At 41.0% G+C, this 23,255-nt stretch overlaps 1 protein-coding gene across 13 annotated transcripts in view; it reads right to left on the bottom strand.

The window, feature by feature from the left end:
• Positions 1–22,510, bottom strand: part of obscnb (obscurin, cytoskeletal calmodulin and titin-interacting RhoGEF b) — a 226,662-nt gene extending 204,152 nt beyond the window's left edge. For 7 of the 13 annotated variants that reach the window (XM_063218190.1, XM_063218189.1, XM_063218185.1 and 4 more), the window contains exons 1-10: positions 22,228–22,509; positions 19,482–20,583; positions 15,960–16,229; positions 15,536–15,796; positions 13,461–13,766; positions 10,875–11,144; positions 10,064–10,170; positions 9,746–9,914; positions 8,458–8,721; positions 1,743–2,021 (exon numbers count right to left, since the gene is read on the bottom strand). In XM_063218190.1, coding sequence (XP_063074260.1) covers positions 1,743–2,021; positions 8,458–8,721; positions 9,746–9,914; positions 10,064–10,170; positions 10,875–11,144; positions 13,461–13,766; positions 15,536–15,796; positions 15,960–16,229; positions 19,482–20,574 — 3,019 coding nt within the window. In that variant the 5' untranslated portion in view covers positions 20,575–20,583; positions 22,228–22,509. Of the gene's footprint in view, positions 1–1,742; positions 2,022–8,457; positions 8,722–9,745; positions 9,915–10,063; positions 10,171–10,874; positions 11,145–13,460; positions 13,767–15,535; positions 15,797–15,959; positions 16,230–19,481; positions 20,584–22,227 lie in introns of all 13 variants that reach the window. The other 6 variants (XM_063218191.1, XM_063218193.1, XM_063218196.1 and 3 more) reach the window with 4 other exon arrangements.
• Between the last annotated feature and the right edge of the window lie 745 nt (positions 22,511–23,255).

Below are 23,255 nucleotides of genomic sequence, written 5' to 3' on the forward strand. Positions count from 1 at the left end.
TGTATAAATTTCAAGCCTCTAGGCATTTTCTAACTGTTCCTGTAGGTGGCAGAAGTGCCCTTAGGAACAGTCAAGGCAGGGCTTAGTTCAGACCAGGAGGAAATGTCAAGACAAAAACACCCCTTTTTTACTATTATAATCTCAAAAGTAGCATAGAAAAATCATTTTTGAAAGTAAAGCACCTGTGACAGTAGTCTACTTTCTTGCCCTCTGATTTTAACACAGGTAGGCTACTGATTTTAGTGTCAGAGCCTGACCAAAAAAAACCCTTCCTCTCATGACCAAAATACAACCCCCTGTTGCTATCTAGCTAGAAGGCATTGTAGCTAGCTTGCCCAAAATACACCATGAGATGATCTGTGGCAACCTTTCATTTTGGATAATGTGATCAGCCTACACAACATCAGGATGATGCTTACAAAATATCATCTAACAGGAGAATGCACGGGACTAGTGGTGATGTTGGGAATGCTTGGCTATAAATTTCGCTATGCTAGCTAGCTAGCACGAAATCGCTAACAACTTACAACTAAGCCTAAATAAAGCAGCCTTGGTAAGTCAACTATTTTTACTCATTCTACAGTTATTTTTTATGGATCTGTATAGTATGATCAGCTTACTGTATCATCAAAAAAGACAGGGGGGTTGCAGATTCTTGGAACAGAGTAGCCTTTGTGTCTGGTCAGATGCAGTCAGCTCACATGAGAAAGCATTGCACTTAGCCTCAAACCAGCTAGCCTTCACCACTCCAATCGGCTTGTGAAATGTTGGATATGTGATCAGTACTTTATCAAAAGAAAATTCATTGAACAATATATGACAAGATCACTATAGCAGAACCATGATGACAGTAATCATCAATCTGCAAATTGTCCGCTCTGCCAAAGAAGCTGCAGTAAGCTACGCTAAGCGGAGCTGCCTGCCTACCTGCCTCCCTCCCCCACAAGACACAACACGGTACTATTTCTGGAGGAAATAAACCAGCTGTGATTCCTTCTCCAACGAGGGGAGAGAGAGCACAATCAGAGGGAGAGGGAGAGGGAGGGAGTTCCCGGCGTTAGGGGCACCTGCTGTCATGATCCATTCTGCGCGCCAGCAACTACGGTAAACCAAAACACCCTTGTTTTCGAGTCCACCCCCGTTATATTTCAGTATATTAGGTTGAAAAGGTCATACAAACGATCTTTTGTTCAGGCTACAGATGACAGAAGACTCTGTAATAGCATCTGATAGGTTTGGAGTTGTTAGGATGATGCCATTATGGGCAAAAACGTTTGCAGTTATAGTTCTACTTCAAATTGCGTTTTCTCAGCTTTTTGGCTAGAAAGCAGCATTTTGGCGAATTCCACTTAATTTCAACAGATGATTATGAAAGAACGGAAAGGGGTAGAGAGACACCGTTTTTTTTATGACAGATGAGCGTCTAATCTGTGTTTTGATAGGTATGGTGTTGACATAGACACAGAACTCAATTTTCTGTGAGCCTCCAAAAAACGCCCAAAATGCTGAAAAATCTCTGGCACTCCGAGGTACTCTTTTATGAAAATGGCTGGCAGCCAATGAGTTAAAGAGGACTGACTGGTTCACTTAAAGGGGACTAGGGTGAAAATACCCTAAATTGACAAAATTTCAAATAGTAGTTTCAAATAACCATTAAACATTAATCTAGAAGTGACACAAGAATTTTATGTAGTATAATTCAATTAATAGATAAAAAGTAATTTGGGAATCTGAAACAATACCTGCCACGCAAACCTTGAAGACCAGTTTCTCTTTCCCAGCCTCACAGGTGTACTCTCCAGCATCCTTCATCTCCACACTGTCCAGGACCAACTGACGAGTCTTTCCCTTCGTTTCCATGTGGACTGTTTGACTGGATCTCAAGAGAGTCCCATCCTTGTACCATTTCACTTCTGTCTTTGAGTTGGTCAGTTCACAGCTTATGGTGGCTTTCTGGGAAACAGTAGCTTTAATGTTCTTTTCAACAGACTCCAAATTGGCAAAACCATCCTCTTGGCTTTCTATGATGAAATGACAAAAACACAACAGCCGAATAGGAATGGAAGAAATTGTACATTTGGGTTTTTTTTTATCATAGATTGCCATTTGATTTCAAAACTTCAACAATAAAAAACATATAATCAATTTTCTGTGCTTTATATGAATGCAACTCATTGGATAATACAGGGAAATTCAAACGATGAGTACGAACGAAGAGTTTCTTTTAACCCTATCACGCCGGTTGTATCATATTTGTTTCATCAAATTCAAAGCCCTCTCCCCGCTGACACAAAAAAAAATCGATCTCAAAAACATGTTGCGTGTCATTTCAAAACGTCCTGCTGTACACGGAAACCGGCACAAGAGAGCAGCGCTCAACAAAAAGTTCACCACAGCTCAGCAAAACGTGGTACCACAGGGGTAGAAGCGGTTTCCCTGACCAGAGCAGAGATATCGTCAAATTGCAAAGGGTTTGTGTACACATTTCCGAAATATAATTCTATATACTTTAATTTGAACACTTACTTTGTGCAATTAATCAAGGAGGAGTTCATATTTTTACACCATGTTGCAGAGAGATCGTGCTAAAACTGATGAAACAAATAAGCATCATCCGGTGTTGGCAGGAAGTTAGCCATCAGTGCATTTTGCCATAGGGAAACTTACAAAGCATACCACAACGATCATTTAACAAAACACAAAAGTTGTTTTACTTCAAGACAAAGATATTGCCTTAAGAATCAGGTTTTACTTGCAATTTTGAAAATGTAATGCAAAATGTTGAAATTATGATCTCATAAAAAATGCATTGAAGTGAATGGAGAAATGGTCCAATTGTAGTAATGGACCCATATATTCAAATTCCACATCAAAAATGAATAATGATCTATATTACACTCATAAATAGGTTGTTAAGCATTCGATCAGCTATGTTTGTACATAGATTTTAAAAAGTTACCCAACCAGGCTGTGGGAAATGTAAAATATGGTCATGCTAAAACAAGGACAGGCTAAAAAAAATGGCAGGATCTCACTAAATATTTAGATAATCCTCAAATTAAATTGTCTGACAACTTTTTTAGATTAAAAAAAAGTTGTAAATGCATTAAAAGTCATTTTTCAATGGTCATGAAATTGGCCTGGTCAACTATTTAAAGCCTGATGCATCATATATGATGCATTAAATATCTCAGTGACCTTAACAAAATTTTGATTTATTTTTTTACATTTCTTATAACGGACCAATATTGCGGCAAATTCCAAGTAATTAGAATTTTCTGTCTATGCTTTCATGGTTCACATCTTATAGGGTTAAGGTTTTTTATTTGGATGCTGTTCCAAAATTCTTTGTGAAAACAAATTCAGTTGTCATTGTGATGTGCTTTTTCAAAGTGATTTGACATTGCTCTACCCTGTCTAAATTTGACTTTTGGTTTTTAATATAATCTCTAACCCAATAGCGATCAACTCAGTGCCTCATAAGATGATAACATAAAACTGATGAATTTGAAGACTTTGGCTTTGGCCACACTGAACACTAAGACTGGAAGCAAAGGATGATTGAGAGTGCAATACTTGTGACTTGGCTGTAGTGCTTCAAAAACAATTTGGGATTCCTCCAAAAATGGTCAAAAAGTATGATGTAAACTAGGCCTACGCGATAAGAATACCAACAACCCCGAAATTACATGCGAGTTCACACCACAGAAGGGAACAGATTGGTCATATAATGAACAGCACAATGAGAGAATGAGAGTGCTTCCTAGCGAGCTCTTGCAGAAAGTTTTAAGGCTGTAATCTATTTACTAACCTACCTGTAGTTTGGCACTCCATATCGACAATATCAGCACAACTTCAAACATCTTTTGTCAAACCACCAAGCATCTGAAAAGCTCTGGCGCTGTGATAAAACTTAAAAAGCATTTTGTGTGTAACACATCATCCCAGCAAACACCTATGCCGTGCAATGGTACCAGTTGGCTAAAAGTCGCCCCTGTTATGCCAACCCACACCAGTTTACGTTCACCCAATCCCCCTGTGTCAAACTCAGTAAACACAACACACCATGCTTGTGCACAACCCCCCTGCATTAAGCGCAATAAGTCTCCCCAAACAATGAACTCGTCTGGACAATAAACTGGACTGGTCTGCTAACACAATGCAAACTTTCTGAGGAAGCTCAGATCCTTCAATGTCTGCAACAGACTCCTGCAGATGTTCTACCAGTATGTCATCGCCAGTGTGCTCTCCTGTCCTGTGGCATGCTGGGGCGGTAGCATTAGGTGGGGAGATGAGGGACGCCTTGACAAGCTGGTGAGGAAAGCTGAATCTGTGGTGGGCACATAGCTGGATGTTCTTACTACCACAGCTGATAAGAGGACACTGAGCAGGCTGGGCTCTATAATGGACAACTACAAGCACTCAGTCTTTGCCAAACAGAGAAACCTGTTCAGCTACAGATGCCGTGCCATCCCCTGTAACTGCTTAACTGTCTCTGGCGCAGGCTGTATCCAGCTGTTGCACAGCCTGTTAGAATGGCATTGTTTACCAAATGGCATTGACTATCAAAGTTCTCTATGCCTTCACATGTCAACAACCCCGCGACTCTACAGAATGAAGTTTTGGGCAACTTTGAGCGTCGTAAATGGGTGGACAGTAGAGATTTATAACGATGGCTATTCATGCCCGGATGAAGCACAACAAAAATCCAATGTTAGCATCGGCTAACTAGCGCTGGATTTCTCAATGCAAGGCACGAATTGAGTTGGGATCATCCCTATGTTCCCCGGGTCCTATGTTCCCCGGGTCCTATGTTCCCCTCTACCGGGGGAAATAGGACCCTTTTTTCAAAAAAGGGTTCTATGTTCCCCACTGCTTCAAAGTAGACTGCTGCCACATGGCAAAGTGCAGGTTGTTGTTGCACCTCTGACAGGTTAAGTTTAGGGATAGTTTTGGTCAGGGCACAAATTGAAAACTCAGAAACATTGCATTACGACAGGTTAGGTTTAGGGATGGTTTTGGGAAGGGCACAATTTGAAAACTCGGAAACATACAATGCAGAGAAGTTAGGACCCTTTTTTCAAAAAAGGATTCTATGTTCCCCGCTGCTTCCAAGTAGACTGCTGCCGCATGACAAAGCGCAGGTTGTTGCTGCACCTCTGACAGGTTATGTTTAGGGATAGTTTTGGTCAGGGCAGAAATTTACAACTCAGAAACATTGCATTTCTGACAGGTTAGGTTTAGGGATTAGATGGTTTTGGGAAGGGCACAATTTGAAAACTTGGAAAAATAAAATGCGGGGAACATAGAACCCTTTCTTAGAAAAAGGGTCCTATATTCCCCGCTCCCATACAAAGACAGGGGAACATAGGACCCGGGGAACATAGGACCCGGGCAACATAGGTACGCTCCCATTGAGTTCAGGTATGTGCTCAGACTTAGCCATCAGCATCATGTTTTAACACCATTTAAGCCATTCTACACCGGATTACCCCTTTAAATGAAAAACTCTACTTGGCATCTTGGAATTTTTGACAGCTGGAGCATATCCCCCGCAATTGACACTGACTGACAGCTGTAGTTAATTTGGCCATAAACTCAACATTAACTCTCTTTCGACCGGAACCAGAGGCTCAATTCGAAACGGGAGGCAGTGACTCGATGACTCTCCTCCTACATGAACAGGTCACTGATCAGATAGGTGAAGTTAGCTGATGAGGCAGCCGTTACGAACGGCACTAACGAGTGCGCTGCCTTGCGCATTTGATGTTACAGCGATTCTATGGCGGGAGTTACGTTCATCACGTTAGCGCTTAGCTAAAATAGCTAAAATCTCTTCTGTGATAAGCTGGTGTTCTGGTCTCGCTTTATCGACGACATCCTGTTGCTTTGGTCAGGGACTGAGAGTGAGCTACTACAGTTTCATGAATACTTAAATCTTACGAATCCAAACATAAAATTGTCCATTGAATACTCAAGAACATCAATCAGTTTCTTGGATTTGTTGATTTCCATAGATGATGACAATGTTTTGCACACTTCTATATATAGGAAGAGCAGTGACAGAAATACACTACTGAGGGCTGATAGCTTTCACACAAAAAGTCTCAAAAATAACATTCCCTTTGGCCAGTTTCAGCGTCTCAGACGCATTTGTGACAGAGATGCTGAATTTGAAGAACAAGCTCAAGACATGAAATCAAGGTTCTGCACAAGAGGCTATTCTCCTGAGTTAATTGACAATGCCATAGTGAAGGCCCGCTCAATACCTCGGTCTGATTTATTAAAAAAGAAAAATAAGAAAACTGACCGAGCCAAGACTAACTCTAGACCTTGTTTCGTCACACAATACAGCAGTTGTGCCAAAGAATGAAACAAATTATCAAATCTAATTGGAAGATGATGCAGAGTGATCCACTTTTAAGAAATGTCTTTCCAGATCCACCCATTACTGTATTCCAGAGAGCACCATCTATAAAGGATACACTTGTAAGGAGCTACCTACCAGCCCCCAAACAAAAAACATGGCTACAGACAGAGTTAAAAGGAACTTATAGATGTGGTTCTTGCAACCATTGTGGAGGAGTTATCCAAAGCAAGAGTTTGCATGACCCGAGAACACAGAGAGAATACAAGACGAATGGGTTTATTAATTGCAATTCTGAATATGTGGTGTACTGTCTGAAATGCCTGTGTGGATGTTTTTATGTTGGCAGGACGAAAATAAAACTTAAAGAGCGTTTTTATGAACACAAGTATGCAATTAGAGTCCAGAATGAAGATTACCCTATGGCCAAACACTACAAGGATGTACACCACAGTGATCCTTCAAGCCTGAAAATTCAAGGGGTTGAAATTGTAAAAACATCAATACGTGGTGGTGATAGACTCAAGTTATTATTGCAACGAGAAACATTTTGGATTTGGAAACTAAAAGCAATGGAATTTCCAGGCTTGAATGAAGAAATAGATTATGTACCTTTTCTGTAACTGTTTTTAGCATGCTATGGTCTTTTAAGAAAACATGGAGCTTAGATCTATTTATAGGCTACTTCATGTACATGTATGTAGATTGTGTAGTCTTACAACATGTAAAATATGTATCCTTTTGTTGATTTTGTGAATGTTTACTGTCTGGGATCCGAGTGAGAGGCGGGCCCAAGTTTGTTTTGCCAGTTTGATTGACAGATCTCTACTGCTGGGAGCTGTGTGAGAGGCGGGCTCAGCAGTTGGAGAAGCTCAGCACTAATCATCTAGTTGTCTGCACCTGTCCTTACCTACACCCCTAACAAATGCACTACTCTGTTCTTTTGTGTTACTGCCCTGAAGAAGGCACTCATGCCGCTACGCGTGGGCCTTGTTTTTAATATGTCCATGTAGGACCTGTCATATTAATAAAGACATTTTAATTTGGAGTGCCTTAGTCAGAGAATTTATTCTCATTTTTTGATCCTGGAAGTACTATACCTTGGACTAAAGAGCACCCAAACCCAAGAAGCCAACAAACTATCTGGATAAGAGCACGTTTGCAAACATGGTTACCCGATACGTTAGCATTTTATGCATTTATGCTAGCGGGACTTACTTCCACAATAGAATCTAGCATCTCATATTCTGCCAAAGTGAAGTCGCTACAAGTTAAACTACCAGCTCACCAGCAGAATTGTGCAGTGTCACAGTGTGAGGAGTGACTTAATGAAGCATTGCAATTTGGGAATATTCTGTAGATTGTGCTATGAAAACGCAACTCCTTGCTACTGTTTTTTAATCAGTGAAGATTAAGCCTTATGCTTATGATCAATATTGGGTTTCTCTCTTTCCGTGCGTCAGTGGAGACTGCTGTCAGTCACACAGACACACACACACACACACTCACAGACACACACACACACACACAACTTTTCTCTCTCCCTCTCCTTTTGCTCATTGAGCTCCTTGTCTCAACTGGTGATAGACATAAGGTATTCAATATACCGTAGGCCTAACTGTTTAGGTGCGCTGTGGAAAGGTAACGCGAAGGTAATGCGATGGTTTTGGCCAGCTACTTCCATAAATGTGCACATCGTTACACGCTCTCAATCGCAAACGATACCTGGAATGGTCATTTAATATAAAATATCCTAAGTGGTCACAAGAGGGTCCGTGGTGGTGGATAGCCCTTCTCGCACCAAGGTCCACGACTGCACTGATTACTCCTCCAGTGCTTTCGAGATTGGCGCTCTAAGACAGGCGCAAACGCCCCGAAATTTTCGACATAGTTCAAACACTGGCCCTAATAATCCTTGTAAAAGAAATAAACCTTCACGCTTTATCTGATTTATAATTGAGAAAGTCAAATGTGGCTTTGCACATTCCTTGCAAGCCAGAGCCTCCATTTCCAGTGCTTTGGCCCTCAAAATAAAACCAATAATCAATGGGACACATAAATTAAACTGATTTTCAAGTTATATCATTTACCTTTAATTTTGACGTTGAATAAAACTCTGTCCTCTGCTGTTTCACAAGAATAATGTCCCTCATCACTCTGTTTGGCACTCTTGATTATCAGTTTACGCTTTGTCCCTTGGGATAACATTGAGGTCCTCTCGTTCTCCTTCAATTCGTTCTGATCTTTCTTCCAAACAACCTCTGTGTCATCAGAGGACACCTCACTGCTGAGCTCCACATCGCCACTGAGACGCATGACAGATGTCTCTCCCTTTGACTTGTTTACAAATTTCCCTGGTTTAAAAAGATAAATGACAAAGAAATAATGAAACATGTTATGGTAGTTGGTGAGTTAGTGTGATGGTGGTCATCTGCTAGCGGCACACTGAGCTCTTTGGAAAAATATCCTTACAATACTGTAGATCAGAGGATATGTTTAAGACTGAGAGGAATCCTCGCTACACTTCAATCAAAGTTGCTCATTACATTTCTACTGAAAGCAAAGCAAATGTTTAATCAGTCATGATGAGGCAATACAAGTAGTCAGATACTGAGCAACAATTTATTAGCTGTTTTGTCTCAGTCTGTATCAGTCTTGCAATGTTTTGAAGTGCTTTTATTTAATTTAACATTCATTTGCTCCCGAAATATCCATGGAAGTAATTGAAACTTTAAAAAAATTGCCGGATTAATTCTGGAAATTGCCGGATGGATTCTGGATCGTCCATGCCCCACATTGGATTGCATCGCCGAATCGTTCATTGTTGACACCACTATTACTCATAAGTTTAGTAAGATCTCAAGTAGATCCTTTTCATACATGGGGACCCACTAGCTTAGCCTAACTCTTCCCCTTGTGTGTTTCCAGGGCAGTCATGGGTGAGCGGTTAGGGCGTCACACTTGCATCCCAGAGGTTGCCGGTTCGACTCCCGACCCGCCAGGTTGGTGGGGGGAGTAGTCAACCAGTGCTCACCCCCATCCTCCTCCATGACTGAGGTACCCTGAGCATGGTACCGTCCCACCGCACTGCTCCCCATGGGGCGCCACTGAGGGCTGCCCCCTTGCACGGGTGAGGCATAAATGCAATTTCGTTGTGTGCAGTGTGCAGTGTTCACTTGTGTGCTGTGGAGTGCTGTGTCACAATGACAATGGGAGTTGGAGTTTCCCAATGGGCTTTCACTTTCACTTCACTTTCTTTCACTTCACTTTCCGCACAGCGTGTTAGCACTCACACAAGGGTCTGGAGGACCTATGGATTCACCCACCATGAATACACGTTCTACTATATTGTGTAAATTCATACAAAAAAGACTATACCTTTAAGAACAACTTGGATAAAGATTCTGTCTCCATCACAGACACACTCATATATGCCAGTGTCTTCATATGTCATTTTGTGAATGACAAGAAGGCGCATCTTCTCTGTGCTGACGCACTCGTACTTTGTTCCTGTCCTTATTTCTTTCCCATCCTTCATCCAGATTACCTGTTCATAACAAATACAGCATGTATAATTTTTAAATAAAATTGATCAAGCTTGACAACTGTTTTCCTGGGGTATTTGAAAGTCTGGTCTAGGTAATGCCACACAATATTGCTAGTACCGGTAATGTTCCATTTTCACACTCCACTAACCTGGACATTTGGATCTGACACTTCAGTCTTAAGCTTTGCTGATGTACGTTCCACGAAGCTGAGTACCTCTGTATCAGCAGACGTCTTCACCAAGTGGCCTCGTGGAGCTAAACATAATAATTTAATAAGGGTTCATTTATCTTAAATAAAGAAACAGCTGACATTATATTAAGTCATGTCAATATATTTTTATACAACATTTAAACACAACACAGTTGACCACAAAGTCGCCTAATTGTGTAGTACCTCTGAATAGTGGCATACATTTGTAATAATAGTATAAAATTCAACTTACATTATATAAGCAACATCCTTTTGCTACTCAGTGGCAGAACAGCTGAACGCAAGGGCCTAAGGCAGGGATGTCAAACTCTGGCCCAGGGGCCATTTTATTCAGCCAGCAAGATAATTTCAAATGTGTATGACAGTTGGCCCACATACACCATTAATGTATAGGGTAACAAGACTTGAACATGAAATTGGGTTTGTCACAGGATGTGCAGACACATTTCAACTACCTTATATGATGGGAAAGAGAGTGTGTGAAATTTAACTGAGTATGAAGTTCTACTCACAATTTTAGTCCATTTTTAAAAATAAAAATTGACTTCGGCCAGCGACTTTGTTTGAGATTTTGATTTTGGCCCTCAGTCCATTTGAGTTTGACACTAGGCAATACAATGGTGGCGCCCCCTAAACAGTCTGCAAAGGTCATAACTGGGTCCCCCACCATCTATATGGGAGGGCTCTGGGCCCTGGGGCAAATCCCCTGATTGCTCCCCCAAACCCCCCCCCAGACACACACACTTACCTGTTATGTAAAGTGTGCAGACACTCTGTGAGCCACCACCAAGGAACTTCACTTCAGCCCCATTCAGCTCAAGAGTAGCATTACGGATGAGAAGTGTGTGAATGGTCTTAGAACGAGTGATTAAGTAGTCTGAGCCGCTGCGAAGAAGAGTCTCATTTAGTTTCCAAGAGCCCGAGCACACCGCAGAAAGCTCAACCGTAAGAGTGACCTCCCCGCCAGACGTGCCACTGGCCTGAGGCGATAGGCCTTTTACTATGTCTGCTGCTGGTTCTGTAAAATAAGCAACAAAAGAAAGTAAATTACTATGGGTGGCAATAGCTTAAACATGCTCCAATAACAAGTCATACGCATATGTTTCAGTACAGCATGTCTATTTCCAAAGTAACATGTAGACCTTCTGCTTTCCTAACATGTAGAACTAATGAAGATTACTCGACGTACACATACCATCACGTCACAAGTGAGGGGGCACCACAAGACACAAGCTTAACAAATATTGTTTATAAAGGGGGCACCAGTGAGGTATAGTGCCCGGGGGCACCACATTGGCTTAATACGGTTCTGTATGAAGGCATGTTTCTGTTGTGGTTGAAGTGGGGAACTCTAAAACGCCTACTTGAGGGTAATGGCTGGTATTTTGGGTAAAAACTATGTGTGATGTCGGTAGAGATGCATGTAGCCAGTCGGAGCATATTTTTGTTATGAGCTTCCTGGAATAGGTCCGCTATGGACAGTCCAATACAATACAACATGTACTTATATGGCGCATTATCACAAGGCAGTCATGGGTAAGCAGTTAGGGCATAGCCCAAAAGTTGCTGGTTCAACTCCCGACCCGCCAGGTTGGTGTGGAGAGCAAATTACCAGTGCTCTCCCCCATCCTCCTCCATGACTGAGGTACCCTGAGCATGGTACCATCCTGCCACACTGCTCCCTTGGGGTGCCATTGGGGGCTGCCCCCTTGCACGGGTGAGGCATGAATGCAAGTAAGTTAATTACCAAAAAGGAAAAAGTAGAAGGTAGCCACATAATGCCACCACCAGTTCCACACTGTAATAGTCAGTGAAAGGTTAATTACCATAGTACTACTCTACTATGACATAAGAGAGGGCCTTTAGTAATGCACTATGACTCGGTCATTGCCATTCTGGTAACAGCAAATTTAAAATGCTGTGGTTTTTAACGAGTTAAAAAAGAGTTTTAAAAAGGCAGGTTGAAAAAGAAGAGATGATGAGTGAAGGGGTGGTTCATTATCTATGGTGGTTTGGAGTTGAGCAGCCTGATGGCTTGAGGATTGAAGCTGTCCCTAAGTCAGCTGGTATAGGCTCTACAGCCAGCTGGTAGTAGGGTGAAGTATGTGTAGCTGGGGTGGTGTGGATCAGGTATTATCCATCATTCAGAACAATACCTCCGCTTCACGTCGTGCCACACTCCCCTTACCCGTTATGAATCGAGCATAACCCATGGCGAACTTTTATAATTGTGCGATCAGCAGCATTCTGATGTAAGGGTCTTTGGTGTGGTTTTCAAACTCAGCAGACCAGCAGGCACTCCAGCATGTCGTCGCTGTCCAGAGAAAACCACTTATCTCCACTATTATTTTTAGTTTTTTATGTTCGTTCTTTATTTATTATAAAATATAAGACAGTACTACTGGTCAGTCTCCATGGGTATATGTGTATGATAAATATTTTAGTAGCCAACTTTAATGTTGCAATGATTATTTTTTTTGAAAATGTGGTTTTATAAATCAATACATAAAAAACAATGAGAAGTGGAGATAAGTGGTTTTCGCTGGACAGCGACGATGTGGTGAAAACAGATGAAAGAATCACTGGGACACCTCTCCCAGATATGGGTACCATCTACACCACACGGTGTCTACGAAGAGTGCAAAACATTTTGCAGGACTGTCACCACCCTGTTTTCCACCTGCTCCAACTGCTGCTCAAGCAGAAGATACAGGTCCTGACACGCACAAACTGCATACAGTGTAATAGCCTGTACCTGATGCCATTAGACTACATAATTCTTTGCTCTCACATAGGTTTCTGATGTTCTGAGTTTATTTTAAGGGATGGCACTTAAGATCCTATTGATTTGTTAATTCATACGTGTGTGTGTCTCTCTCTCTGTGTGTGTGTGTGTGTGTGTGTGTGTGTGTGTGTGTGTGTGTGTGTGTGTGTGTGTGTGTGTGTGTGTGTGTGTGTGTGTGTGGGTGTGTGTGTGTGTGTGTGTGTGTGTGTGTGTGTGTGTGTGTTGAAACCTTGAATTGTGGGGAGGGGGATCTCAGGGGGTTTGATTTACTGTATTAATTTATTATTACACATATTATTACTATTATATACTTAATGTATTATACTTCATGATATACTTCATGAATTTAGACTTTCTTTGACTACTATTTTTGGCCACTTCTATACTTGAAACTACGTAGTGTTGTTGCTCCACCCAAAATTTCGTTGCCTTCATTGACAATGTCAATAAACTCCTTGAACTTGAACTCTCATCTTGTCAATTAGTATTTGCACCTCTTATAAACAAAATGCTATGAGAACAACCCTGTAAAATTCAATATAAACTTACCGAGAAGGAATGTTCCAGGGACCTCAAGGCAAGAACTTTGACCATAGTCGTTTACAGCAGAAATGCGGAACTGAAAGCTTCCCTCCTCTACAGTGTTGACCGTGTAGTGGGAGTGGGGCACTGGGCTCATAGCATTACACTTCACCCAAGTCTGAGTCCCCCCAACTTTTCTTCTTTCAATCAGGTATCCTTTGATAGGCACTGGACGATCACTTTCTGGAGGGGACCAGCACAGAGTGATGGATGAATCAGTCTTGTTCCGTACCACAGGGTCAACCGGGGGATCTGGTGGGTGCCTTCTTGGTGCTAAGGGGACCACATCAAAGAAGATAATGTAAGATAATATCATGAATTAAATTTGTGTTGTGGGTTACTTGGTTGACAACTGCTTGGGGGTAGCATAATAATGTTTTAAGTCAGAGCCATATGAACAGTGTTTTGAAATGTATTATCCACCTCTGCATCTCTGTGCTGTGTGTGGTAGTATGGCTATGACGGCTAGTAGACTACACTTAAGGCTTTACTTTTTTATTATGAATTCATTTGCTTATGATGTCAATATTGTTTTTAATAAAGTAAAATAAAGCCTTTATTTATCTATTTACTTATATTTATTTGTATTTGTGATTCATCTTGCAATGACTGTCACGGTGGTTTGATGACAGTGGTCATGATTTTTATCTTTTATTTAGGGGTTATTACAGTCTGCTTGGCCTTTGCCCAAATTCCCACCACTTCGTATCAGTCCATCTGTCCTCAACTTTTAAATGTCTATTGTTTTTTAAGACAACATGCATGCTGTCAATTACAACTGGAGTCCAAAAAAGTTGGGACACTTGGTATTTTGTGAATAAAAAATAAAATGCTGCCATTTTCAAAACATTCAATCCATATGTAACATGGAGAATAATAAAACATTTCATTGGTCCTGTGCCAACTTGTTTTGGGATTTGTTGCAAGTGTGACATTTTAAATGAGCACGTTTTCCTCAAAATAATACTTTTTCTTGGTCAACTTTTTTGCATTTCATTAAAACACTCTGGCCAGGACAGGCTAACACCTGTCCTTGCACCTCTATGACTATGTTTAATATCTCAGCATTCCTGTTTAATGCACAGCAGAAATGATACCGTATACCATATCCCAAACCAGCATATATTGAAGAAAACAGCAATACAACAAAGACCTTACTTATGAGTGATGTTTGGAGAGCAACGTCAGTGAATGAGTGAGTGAGTGAGTGCGTCTGTGTCTATGTCTACTGTTTGTACTGAATTTTGTTTTCTTTTCTGTTTTTGTACTGTACTGTCAGTAGGAGCCCCTCGAAAATGAGATGGCACATCTCAAGGGGCTATCCTTGTAATAAATAAATAAAAAATAAAAATAAGTGGGCATCAGTGTTGGAGGCACAAGGGAACATGTCCCATTTACACCTATGGCTTCGATAGGCTTGGAAGACCTATGCTAGTAATCTGTGACCTAATGAACTTCAAGTAAGATAAGGTACTTTTTACTAAAGGTAGAATGCAGCAAAAGTGAAATTGAAGTGAAATCTCGTCCTGTGTGTATGGTATAAAAGAGTATATGCACAGTATATTTCAACTACCATATTATCTGGGATGTTTTGGAGGGCCTGAAATTACAGATCAGTTTTTGTCATTTTGCTTTTCTTCTCCTTACCTACTATTTAGTCACGAGGGTTTGGCTTTGCCCAGCCACCAATTCAAATTGGCCTAAATAAGGAAACCATTAAGGTGTTTGTTGTTGTTGTTGTTGTTGTTGTTTTTTAATTGTCCAAAAAAAATCTTAAAACAATAAATCAGAAAAAAATGGTCTCCCCCCCTAATTTTACTAGGGTAGTCACATTGAGGAAACTGCCTCTTTTCCAAGTGAGCCCTGGAATTTGAGATTAAGAAGGATTTCATAGGACCCTACTTTTCCCTATGGGACAAACATGCTAATTACTAACACTTTCAGCAGCAAACTAGCAAACTTTCAACTAGCAATTTAGTTTTCAATAGTGGCCATCTGAATGTGTGTGCACATGCTGGTGCATGTAATGTCAGTATCCTTACCAGTAACAGTGAAATGTGTTGAAGTCTTACAATCCCCAGCAACAAAGGCTACTTCTCCGGAGTCCTCCGCAGTGCAGTCATGTATTGTTAATGTGTACTGTCTTGTGCTGTGGGCGATGCTGATGCGTGCATCTTCAAGCAGCTTTACACCGTTTCTTGTCCAGTAAGAGGCTTCACAGGGCTTTTCAAGCTCTACACAGAATATGACTGTGTCACTAACAGGAACAACAGTCCTCCGTGGAAGCTTCTTGGTAATATTACCTGAAAAAAAAAACATTTCAACACTCAGTGAATTGCAATAACACTGTATGACCACCACTTCCTCTCTCAAATCAAACTATGATCACACTATTCCATTACAATTCATGAAGTGTAGAAAATGATGTATGTCAACAGCAACATTTAATCATATTTTATCAATTACCCAGGACAGTCAGCTCAGCAACAGTACGGCTTCCCTCTGACATCTCGCAGATGTAGACTGCATCATCATTTGTTGTAACATTGTGGATGGTGAGGTACCGTAGTGTGCCCTTCTCCTCCATATAGTACTTGGAGCTGTCTTCCAACCTTGTCTCTTCCATAAACCAGCTGGCTTGAGTGGCTGGTACAGGCACTTCACAAGAGAGCAAGGCCGAGGCCTTTTCTTGAACCTGCACATCCTGCAACTTCCTCTTAAATGGGATTTTGGGTTCTGCAAGCAAAAAAAGTGCCAAGACACATGAACAAAACGTAAATCCACAGGAGAATTGACATAACCAAGTCCAGAGAATGGGCACGTTTGCTAATAAAAAAAATCTTTCCATTTGATACTTAGTTTGAAGAGAATATAGATAGGCTATACATACCGGTATATATATTTATAGCCTATACTATATATATATATATATATATATATATATATATATATATATATCCCTTATTGTGTTAGCAGGTGCAGTTGAACCTGAGAAAAAAATAACCATAGAATACCTAGTTCTTGTCAAATATTGTTTTCCATCTCATAGCTGACTAAATATATTCCTATCCATAGAAATACTATTTCTATTTATTTATCTTTTTTGGCTTCACAGGCCTTTTATCTTACAATATGTGGCTCACTTTATTTATCAAAACCTGTATAAATTCACTAATTATACTTCCCAAAGTGATACAATTAGTAGGGCCTATTTATGTTATGCATATGTAATGGAGGCCAACTAGCACAGTTTGGCATGGAACGTTAGTACACCTCCCTCCCAAAGCCTCACTACAGTGCGGTAGCGTTGGGCTATCGGACCGGCCCTTTAGCTCAGCGCGCTTGTACTGTGACTCCCATTGCCGAACCGATGTAGTTGACAAGGTGGCAGGTTCGTGCCTCGAGGAGGACGAACTGTGCAGGAACACCTCAGTCACAGTGGTGCCGTTGACCCCTGATGGGAGTGAAGTTAAGGGGGAGAGTGTAACGGAGACCAACTAGCAGAGTGTGGCGTGGAACGTTAGTAAACCTCCCTCCCGAAGCGTGCTCATACTGTGACTCCCATTGCCCAACCGATTTAGTTGACAAGGTGGCGGGTTCGTACCCCGAGGGGGACGAACTGTGCAGGAACACCTGCGTCACACATACAATTTACAGCTGATATTAGAATACAAATAAATCTTTGAATATTTTTTGTTAATATTGAAAAATAATCAACAATAGTGTCATCTGTGGTGTTATGGGTCCAAACGGAACTTTAGTGATTTAGGATAAAGACAAAATGCCAACTTCATAATTTTTCAAATAATAAAAAATGAATGAATGAATGAACATTAAAATGTGTGTGTGTGTGTGTGTGTGTGTGTGTGTGTGTGTGTGTGTGTGTGTGTGTGTGTGTGTGTGTGTGTGTGTGTGTGTGTGTGTGTGTGTGTGTGTGTGTGTGTTCCTCCTACTCGTGTCATATTGCTTGAAGAAACAGTCCACCATAGAAATTGCTCATATGTAGTTAAGTCCCAGTAAAATATTAGTATAGTCTACATAGTATTTTCTGTCTATGTGTTTGCATTGCCTGCTTTAACAGTATAGCCAAATTAAGCGTAGCAATGGAAGTCTATGGGAGCAAACAAAACATTATCAAATGTATGTATTAGGGCTGGGACTCGATTAAAATTTTTAATTGAATTAATCTATAGGCTTTGAAATTAATTCATCGAATTAATCACATTTTAATCGCATTTAAATATCTGACTTGAGGACAGTGAAACATGTTTTTTTTCACATGGATTTTGAATAATTACAATAAATAAGCTTAATCTAAAACTATTATTCATTTTTAAAAGAAGAGAGAACTCTTCTCAATTTCAGCAGGCTGTTCACCATCAGGCGTAATACTGCCCTCCACTGGTCTAATCCAGAACTATGTAGCTATATTATAGTGCGATTCATTTTTGAAATCGTGTTAATTAATTAATCGAACCGTGTGATTAATTAATCGAAATTAATGCATTAATGTCCCAGCCCTAGTATTTATTTACAAACTACTTCGAAATGAATGTAAATTTCACCACAGTGCAAAACAGCTATTTAATCCCATGCTAAAATATGATAATAATTCTGATGCCAATAAATCTAAGTACTGAAAACACTGAGAAGAAAATGATATGCACATTCATGAATAATGCTTGGAAATACTGCAGATATGTGAAAATGTAAATGCATGATAGGCCTATTCAGTGCCCACAGTGTTTCTAAAAACACCAGTCAATATAAGTTAGCCTATGTGGATCAACCACACTTGGCAGTGCAACACGTTCTATGGGTAGTAATGCTTTAAAGACTCAAGAAATCTAACCAAATGTACACTGTATCACAAATGGAGCTTCTCATATTTGAATGAAACTCCTCACATTGACATATATTAGGATAAGAATACTAGTAAACATGTTGGTTCATTATTGATTTGGGAAGGGTTTGCCTTTCTTTTCTCTGCCTTGAACTGGGGTAGCCTACAAGTACTTGGATTTTAGTGCTATAGAAATAAAATAGGTGGGTATTTATTACATGAAAATAATACTGAAATCACATGAAGCGTAAATTAATGGTAGCCTATACACAACAAACTATATACAGAGTAATTCCTAAAAACACAACAACCACCCAACCAGCTTGCTATGTTAAGAACTGTAACATGAGGAATAGAAAACAGATGGAACTTGAAACCGCCAAATTACTACTGTGTCAGCTCCCCAACAAGTGAAACACATTTCGTGTTTAGAAACATCACATGTATTCTTTAAATTTCAAGAAAGCAGTGTATCTTTTAATCCATTTTAATGAATATGCACATTACCTGTCAGGTAGCAAAGTTTATCTGGCCCATTGTTGGCCCGATCCTTTTTTCGCGAGTGCTGACAGTCGGCCCAATTCTGGCTTTGTCCGCGGCCCAATAATGCCCTATTACCGTATGCCGACAGTGTCGGCTCAGTGTTGGCTCAGTTACTGCATCAGACTGACAGTTATTTTCAGTGTCGGCTGAGTGTTGGCTCGGTTACTGCATGAAGTGACAGTTATTTTCAGTGTTCTATGAAGTGTTGGCTGAGTCACGGTAACCAGTGTTCCAGCCGAGCCGACACTCAGCCGACAGTGCCGACATTCTGCCAAGATCGGGCCGACTGTTCTTGCTACCTTACCATGTTTCCCACTATTGAGTGCAATAAAGCAGCACTAACTAGCTCTCTTCTTTTGGCCTGCGGTTTAGAACAGCATCGAGTGTCAAGACTACAGAGAGCTAGGGCCACTCATCCTAACTTACAATTACATCCTAAGGTCCGAAAGAAAATCCTGAACGGCCTCTCACTCTGTTAATACCCTACTGTACTCTGTGTCAATTATAAACACCCTACATTGTTTAGGCTATGACAACGTAACAACTGACAACGTCAGAACCAAAACAGAGAAGAGAAAGATAGGTCAGAGAACTATACTTACCTTTAACGATCACTAACACAGCACTGTATGTCTGTCCAGCCATATTGGATGCATTGCAGGTATACAGCCCATTGTCACACTGCTTGCAGTACAAAATCTTGAGAATAAAGTTTTCCGCTTGATCCTCGTACATAACATGACGTCTACTTTCAGTGATGTTTGTGCCATCCTTCCTCCAAACAATATGGGGTTTGGGATGGCCGGTGACAAAACAGCTGAGCTTGGCATGCTTCCCTTCAGTCACCATGCATGTGCGGGTAAAAACTCCTTTTGGGATCCTGTGAGATATGGCAGCCACCTGCTGAGTATTGTCCATTCCTAGGGAGAAGGTACTAATATCATCAGTGATCTTGGGAGTGGATGAAGAGCAGAAGGAGGATGTACTTTCTGTGGTTCTATAGAAAGATATGTCCTTTCTCATCTCCTCCTTTCGTTTCTGGAGATGTGACAAAAGGGATGTGCTTTTGTCTACCGTTTGATAGGCATCCTGGACTTCCACGACCAGAGTGGCACCTGCATGGGATCTGCCAGCTGTGTTTTGAGCACGGCATGTGTAGGTGCCACTGTCAAGGTTGCGTGCACTTTGAATTTGCAAACAGCTGGTTTCCCTATCAGAGGTAATTTTGATGCGGTTCGTCTCGCCAATGTAACGCCCATCTTTCTCCCACTCAAAGTTAGGATCTGGGTGAGCTGCCACTCTACAATGGAAGATGACATTATCTCCCAGGCCAATGCGAGTGGATGCCGGCTTGACCATAAACACTGGGGCTCGATCCACCAGCTGCTCTGGCATCCCCACCTTTACAGTCACAGCAGCATAGGCTTCCCCAACTTTGTTTTTAGCACGGCACATGTATTGGCCACTATCTTCCAATGTTAGGTCATAGATGGTTAAACGGTAGACATCACCATCCTCCACTGTTTTGAAGCGTTCACCAGCTAAAAGTTGCAGTTTGTCCTTTTCCCAAGTGACAATGGGCACAGGACTGCCAATAATGGTACAACTCAGAGAGGCATCCCTGCCCACGCATAATGAAAATGCCTTGGGCCTTGTGATGAATCTGGGAGCCCCACCAAACAGATTCTGGTCCATTGCAAAATCCTAAGAGAGATAATAATAGGTAAGGCTATAGATCTGAGAAATATGCACCATGTATGCATGCACACCATTTCCGAGTCTTTATGGTATTTTTCCTGTATAGGCTGTAGGCTACTTGTTTTGGAGATTACACACTTAAAAAACACTTTAAAGGGACACTGTGCAGGAAATGGTCAAAAAAGGTACTGCAACTGTGCTGCTCATTGAAACTGGGCTGCCTATTGCCAAATTTGATATTTACATGAAAGTTTACTAACTAATAAACAAATATTTACTAGTATGATCCAAGTAGAGTCATTTTTGCAGCTAAAAATGGCTATTTTTTTAAATTCAAAATGGCGGACCATGGAGAAGATCCCCCTTTTCATGTATGAAAAGTGCAATTTTTCCAGTCATAATGAATACTTAGAATTTGATGGTGGTGGTAAGTATTCATGAAAAAGGTAACATTAGTGAATGGGCAGCATGAATTCTGGAAATAAACAACTAAAAATCTCACACAGTGTCCCTTTAACACCCACCCAAAACAAATAGCAGAAGCATATCAAACTGTTTATTTAATACATTCAGAAAAAGCTGTAGGCTTATCTGAATTTGATCATTTCAAGAACAAAACAATTCAAGTAGGCCTAGAATGTAAGGTTATGCCCACGGCTATATTTCTTGAACAGTGAACTATATAACAATGTAGGGTAGGCATACTAATGCATGACACCATTCAAATCAAATTGAATCATATCACCAGATAGTGTGTAAAATAGATTTGTTTGTCACCCTTTTCATATTCATAGCAGTTCTAAGCCGTTCTAAATAGGCAGGGTACTTCTGTTTTAGGCTACATCCCAGGACTGGGCATTGAAACACGAATTAGACTAACCTACAAGACCACTAGGCCAGGCTATTCGTATTTATATAGGCCATGGGCTACAAGTATGTGAGAACAGAACATGTTTCACTACTCATTCTCAACATCCTTTACGCAAGGTGAGGCCTAGCAACCTTCAAATACAAAAAAAATACCATCACGGTGAAAAACCGCATACACATCCACAATGTTATAAAACATTTCCAAACTTGCCTTAAAGACTAAATTTAAATCCAATTCCAGATGAGACGTGAGTCTTGCAAACTCAACCTAAAACTGGTAGCCCAATCTACATTTTTCTCTAAAGTGTCTGTCAAAAACCGCGTAGGTCTATGCTTTAGAAACAGTTGACATTTGCCATCTTTGTCAGCTCACTCCCCTGATCTGCCACCACCAAAAATAACTTCAGCTGTCAAGGCCCGTCTCACTCCTATTGCCATTTGTAGAAGCAGAGACAGCCTGACTGTTCCCTGAGGTTGACAAACGGACAATAGACAACACGTAGGCTAAAGACTTGCGCCAACAGTATAGCCCATGATATGAAGACCTGCCTTGCTCATCATAAACATCGAATAATATTCTTTTTCTCAGAAATCATCTTCCTGGGATCACTTGAAGGCCTATCTAGACTTCTAAGCTGCACTCCAAACGTAGTGAAGAAGGCAAAGAAGCCGTTTCAGAGTTTCATTTCTGAAGTCTATGATAAACAGAAAATACCCGCAATTAAGCGAAGCACATGCGCCGTCCTTAAACCTAGACGCGTAAAACTTTAGGCTACTGACCTTGTTGTTCCAATCCCGAGATCAGGTTGTGATTATTCAAGAAAAACGATGGACTAGAACAAAAAAGTTTGCTTGCCTAATGTCACTAAAATGATCCAAATGAAAGCTTTCGTCAAAATGCACACAATGTGATTGTTATAGTTTGGTGGATTTGGATAAAATGTCACGTCTGGTTATCCCCCGGTGTCTGGCTGACGCGTAGTTACATTTTTTCCTTGCGGCACTGAGCTGCTACATAGAGACCCGTAGGTGACGTGCCTCTTTCATTCCTGCCTCCTTTTTAAAATAGATGTGTCGTCTTGCCTGATGGAGATTGCTGAAGACTTTCACTAGTGGACCTCCTAGCTGCTCATCATGGAGATCCTTTTCCACGCCAGCCTTTTCCTGGTTGAGTTTAAGAAAATCAACGGCCTTCGTTACGAAGGGTAACCAGCGAGCTAGGTCTAATAATAGTCTTGATAATAGCCTAATAACAGTTTTATGTAAAAGCACTTTTCAAAACACTCAAAGACACTGTGTAGCCTACAGAGACAAGGAATAATACAAAAATCTCCGAGATTGTAAACACAAACAGACAACAAACAGAGTTAAATAGTCATAAAGAATAAGCTAACTGGGAAAAAAATGAGTTTCGAGTCTTAATTTGAACAGGGGTAGAGAGGCAATATTGCTGTCACGGGTAAGTGGTGAGGGCGATAGACTTTATCCAGACTGTATCCCAAAGGTTGCCGGTTCGATTCCCGACCCGGTGGGTGAGGGGAGTAGGGCCTAATTAACCAGTGCTTCCCCCATCCTCCCCTAACTGAGGTACTCTCCTGAGCATGATACCATCATCCCCCATTGGGGGTCACCCCCTAGCACGGGTGAGGCACAAATGCAATTCCATTGTGTGCAGTGTGCACTGGAGTGCTGTGTCTCAATGACAATGGGAGTTGGAGTTTCCAGTTGGGCTTTCTCAGGGGAAGTGCATTCCAAAGCTGGGGAGATGTGTGAACATGATAGGGATATAATAGCCTATGCATATAGGC

The sequence above is a fragment of the Engraulis encrasicolus genome, chromosome 16 (assembly GCF_034702125.1).
Source record: "Engraulis encrasicolus isolate BLACKSEA-1 chromosome 16, IST_EnEncr_1.0, whole genome shotgun sequence".
Lineage (NCBI taxonomy): Eukaryota > Metazoa > Chordata > Actinopteri > Clupeiformes > Engraulidae > Engraulis > Engraulis encrasicolus.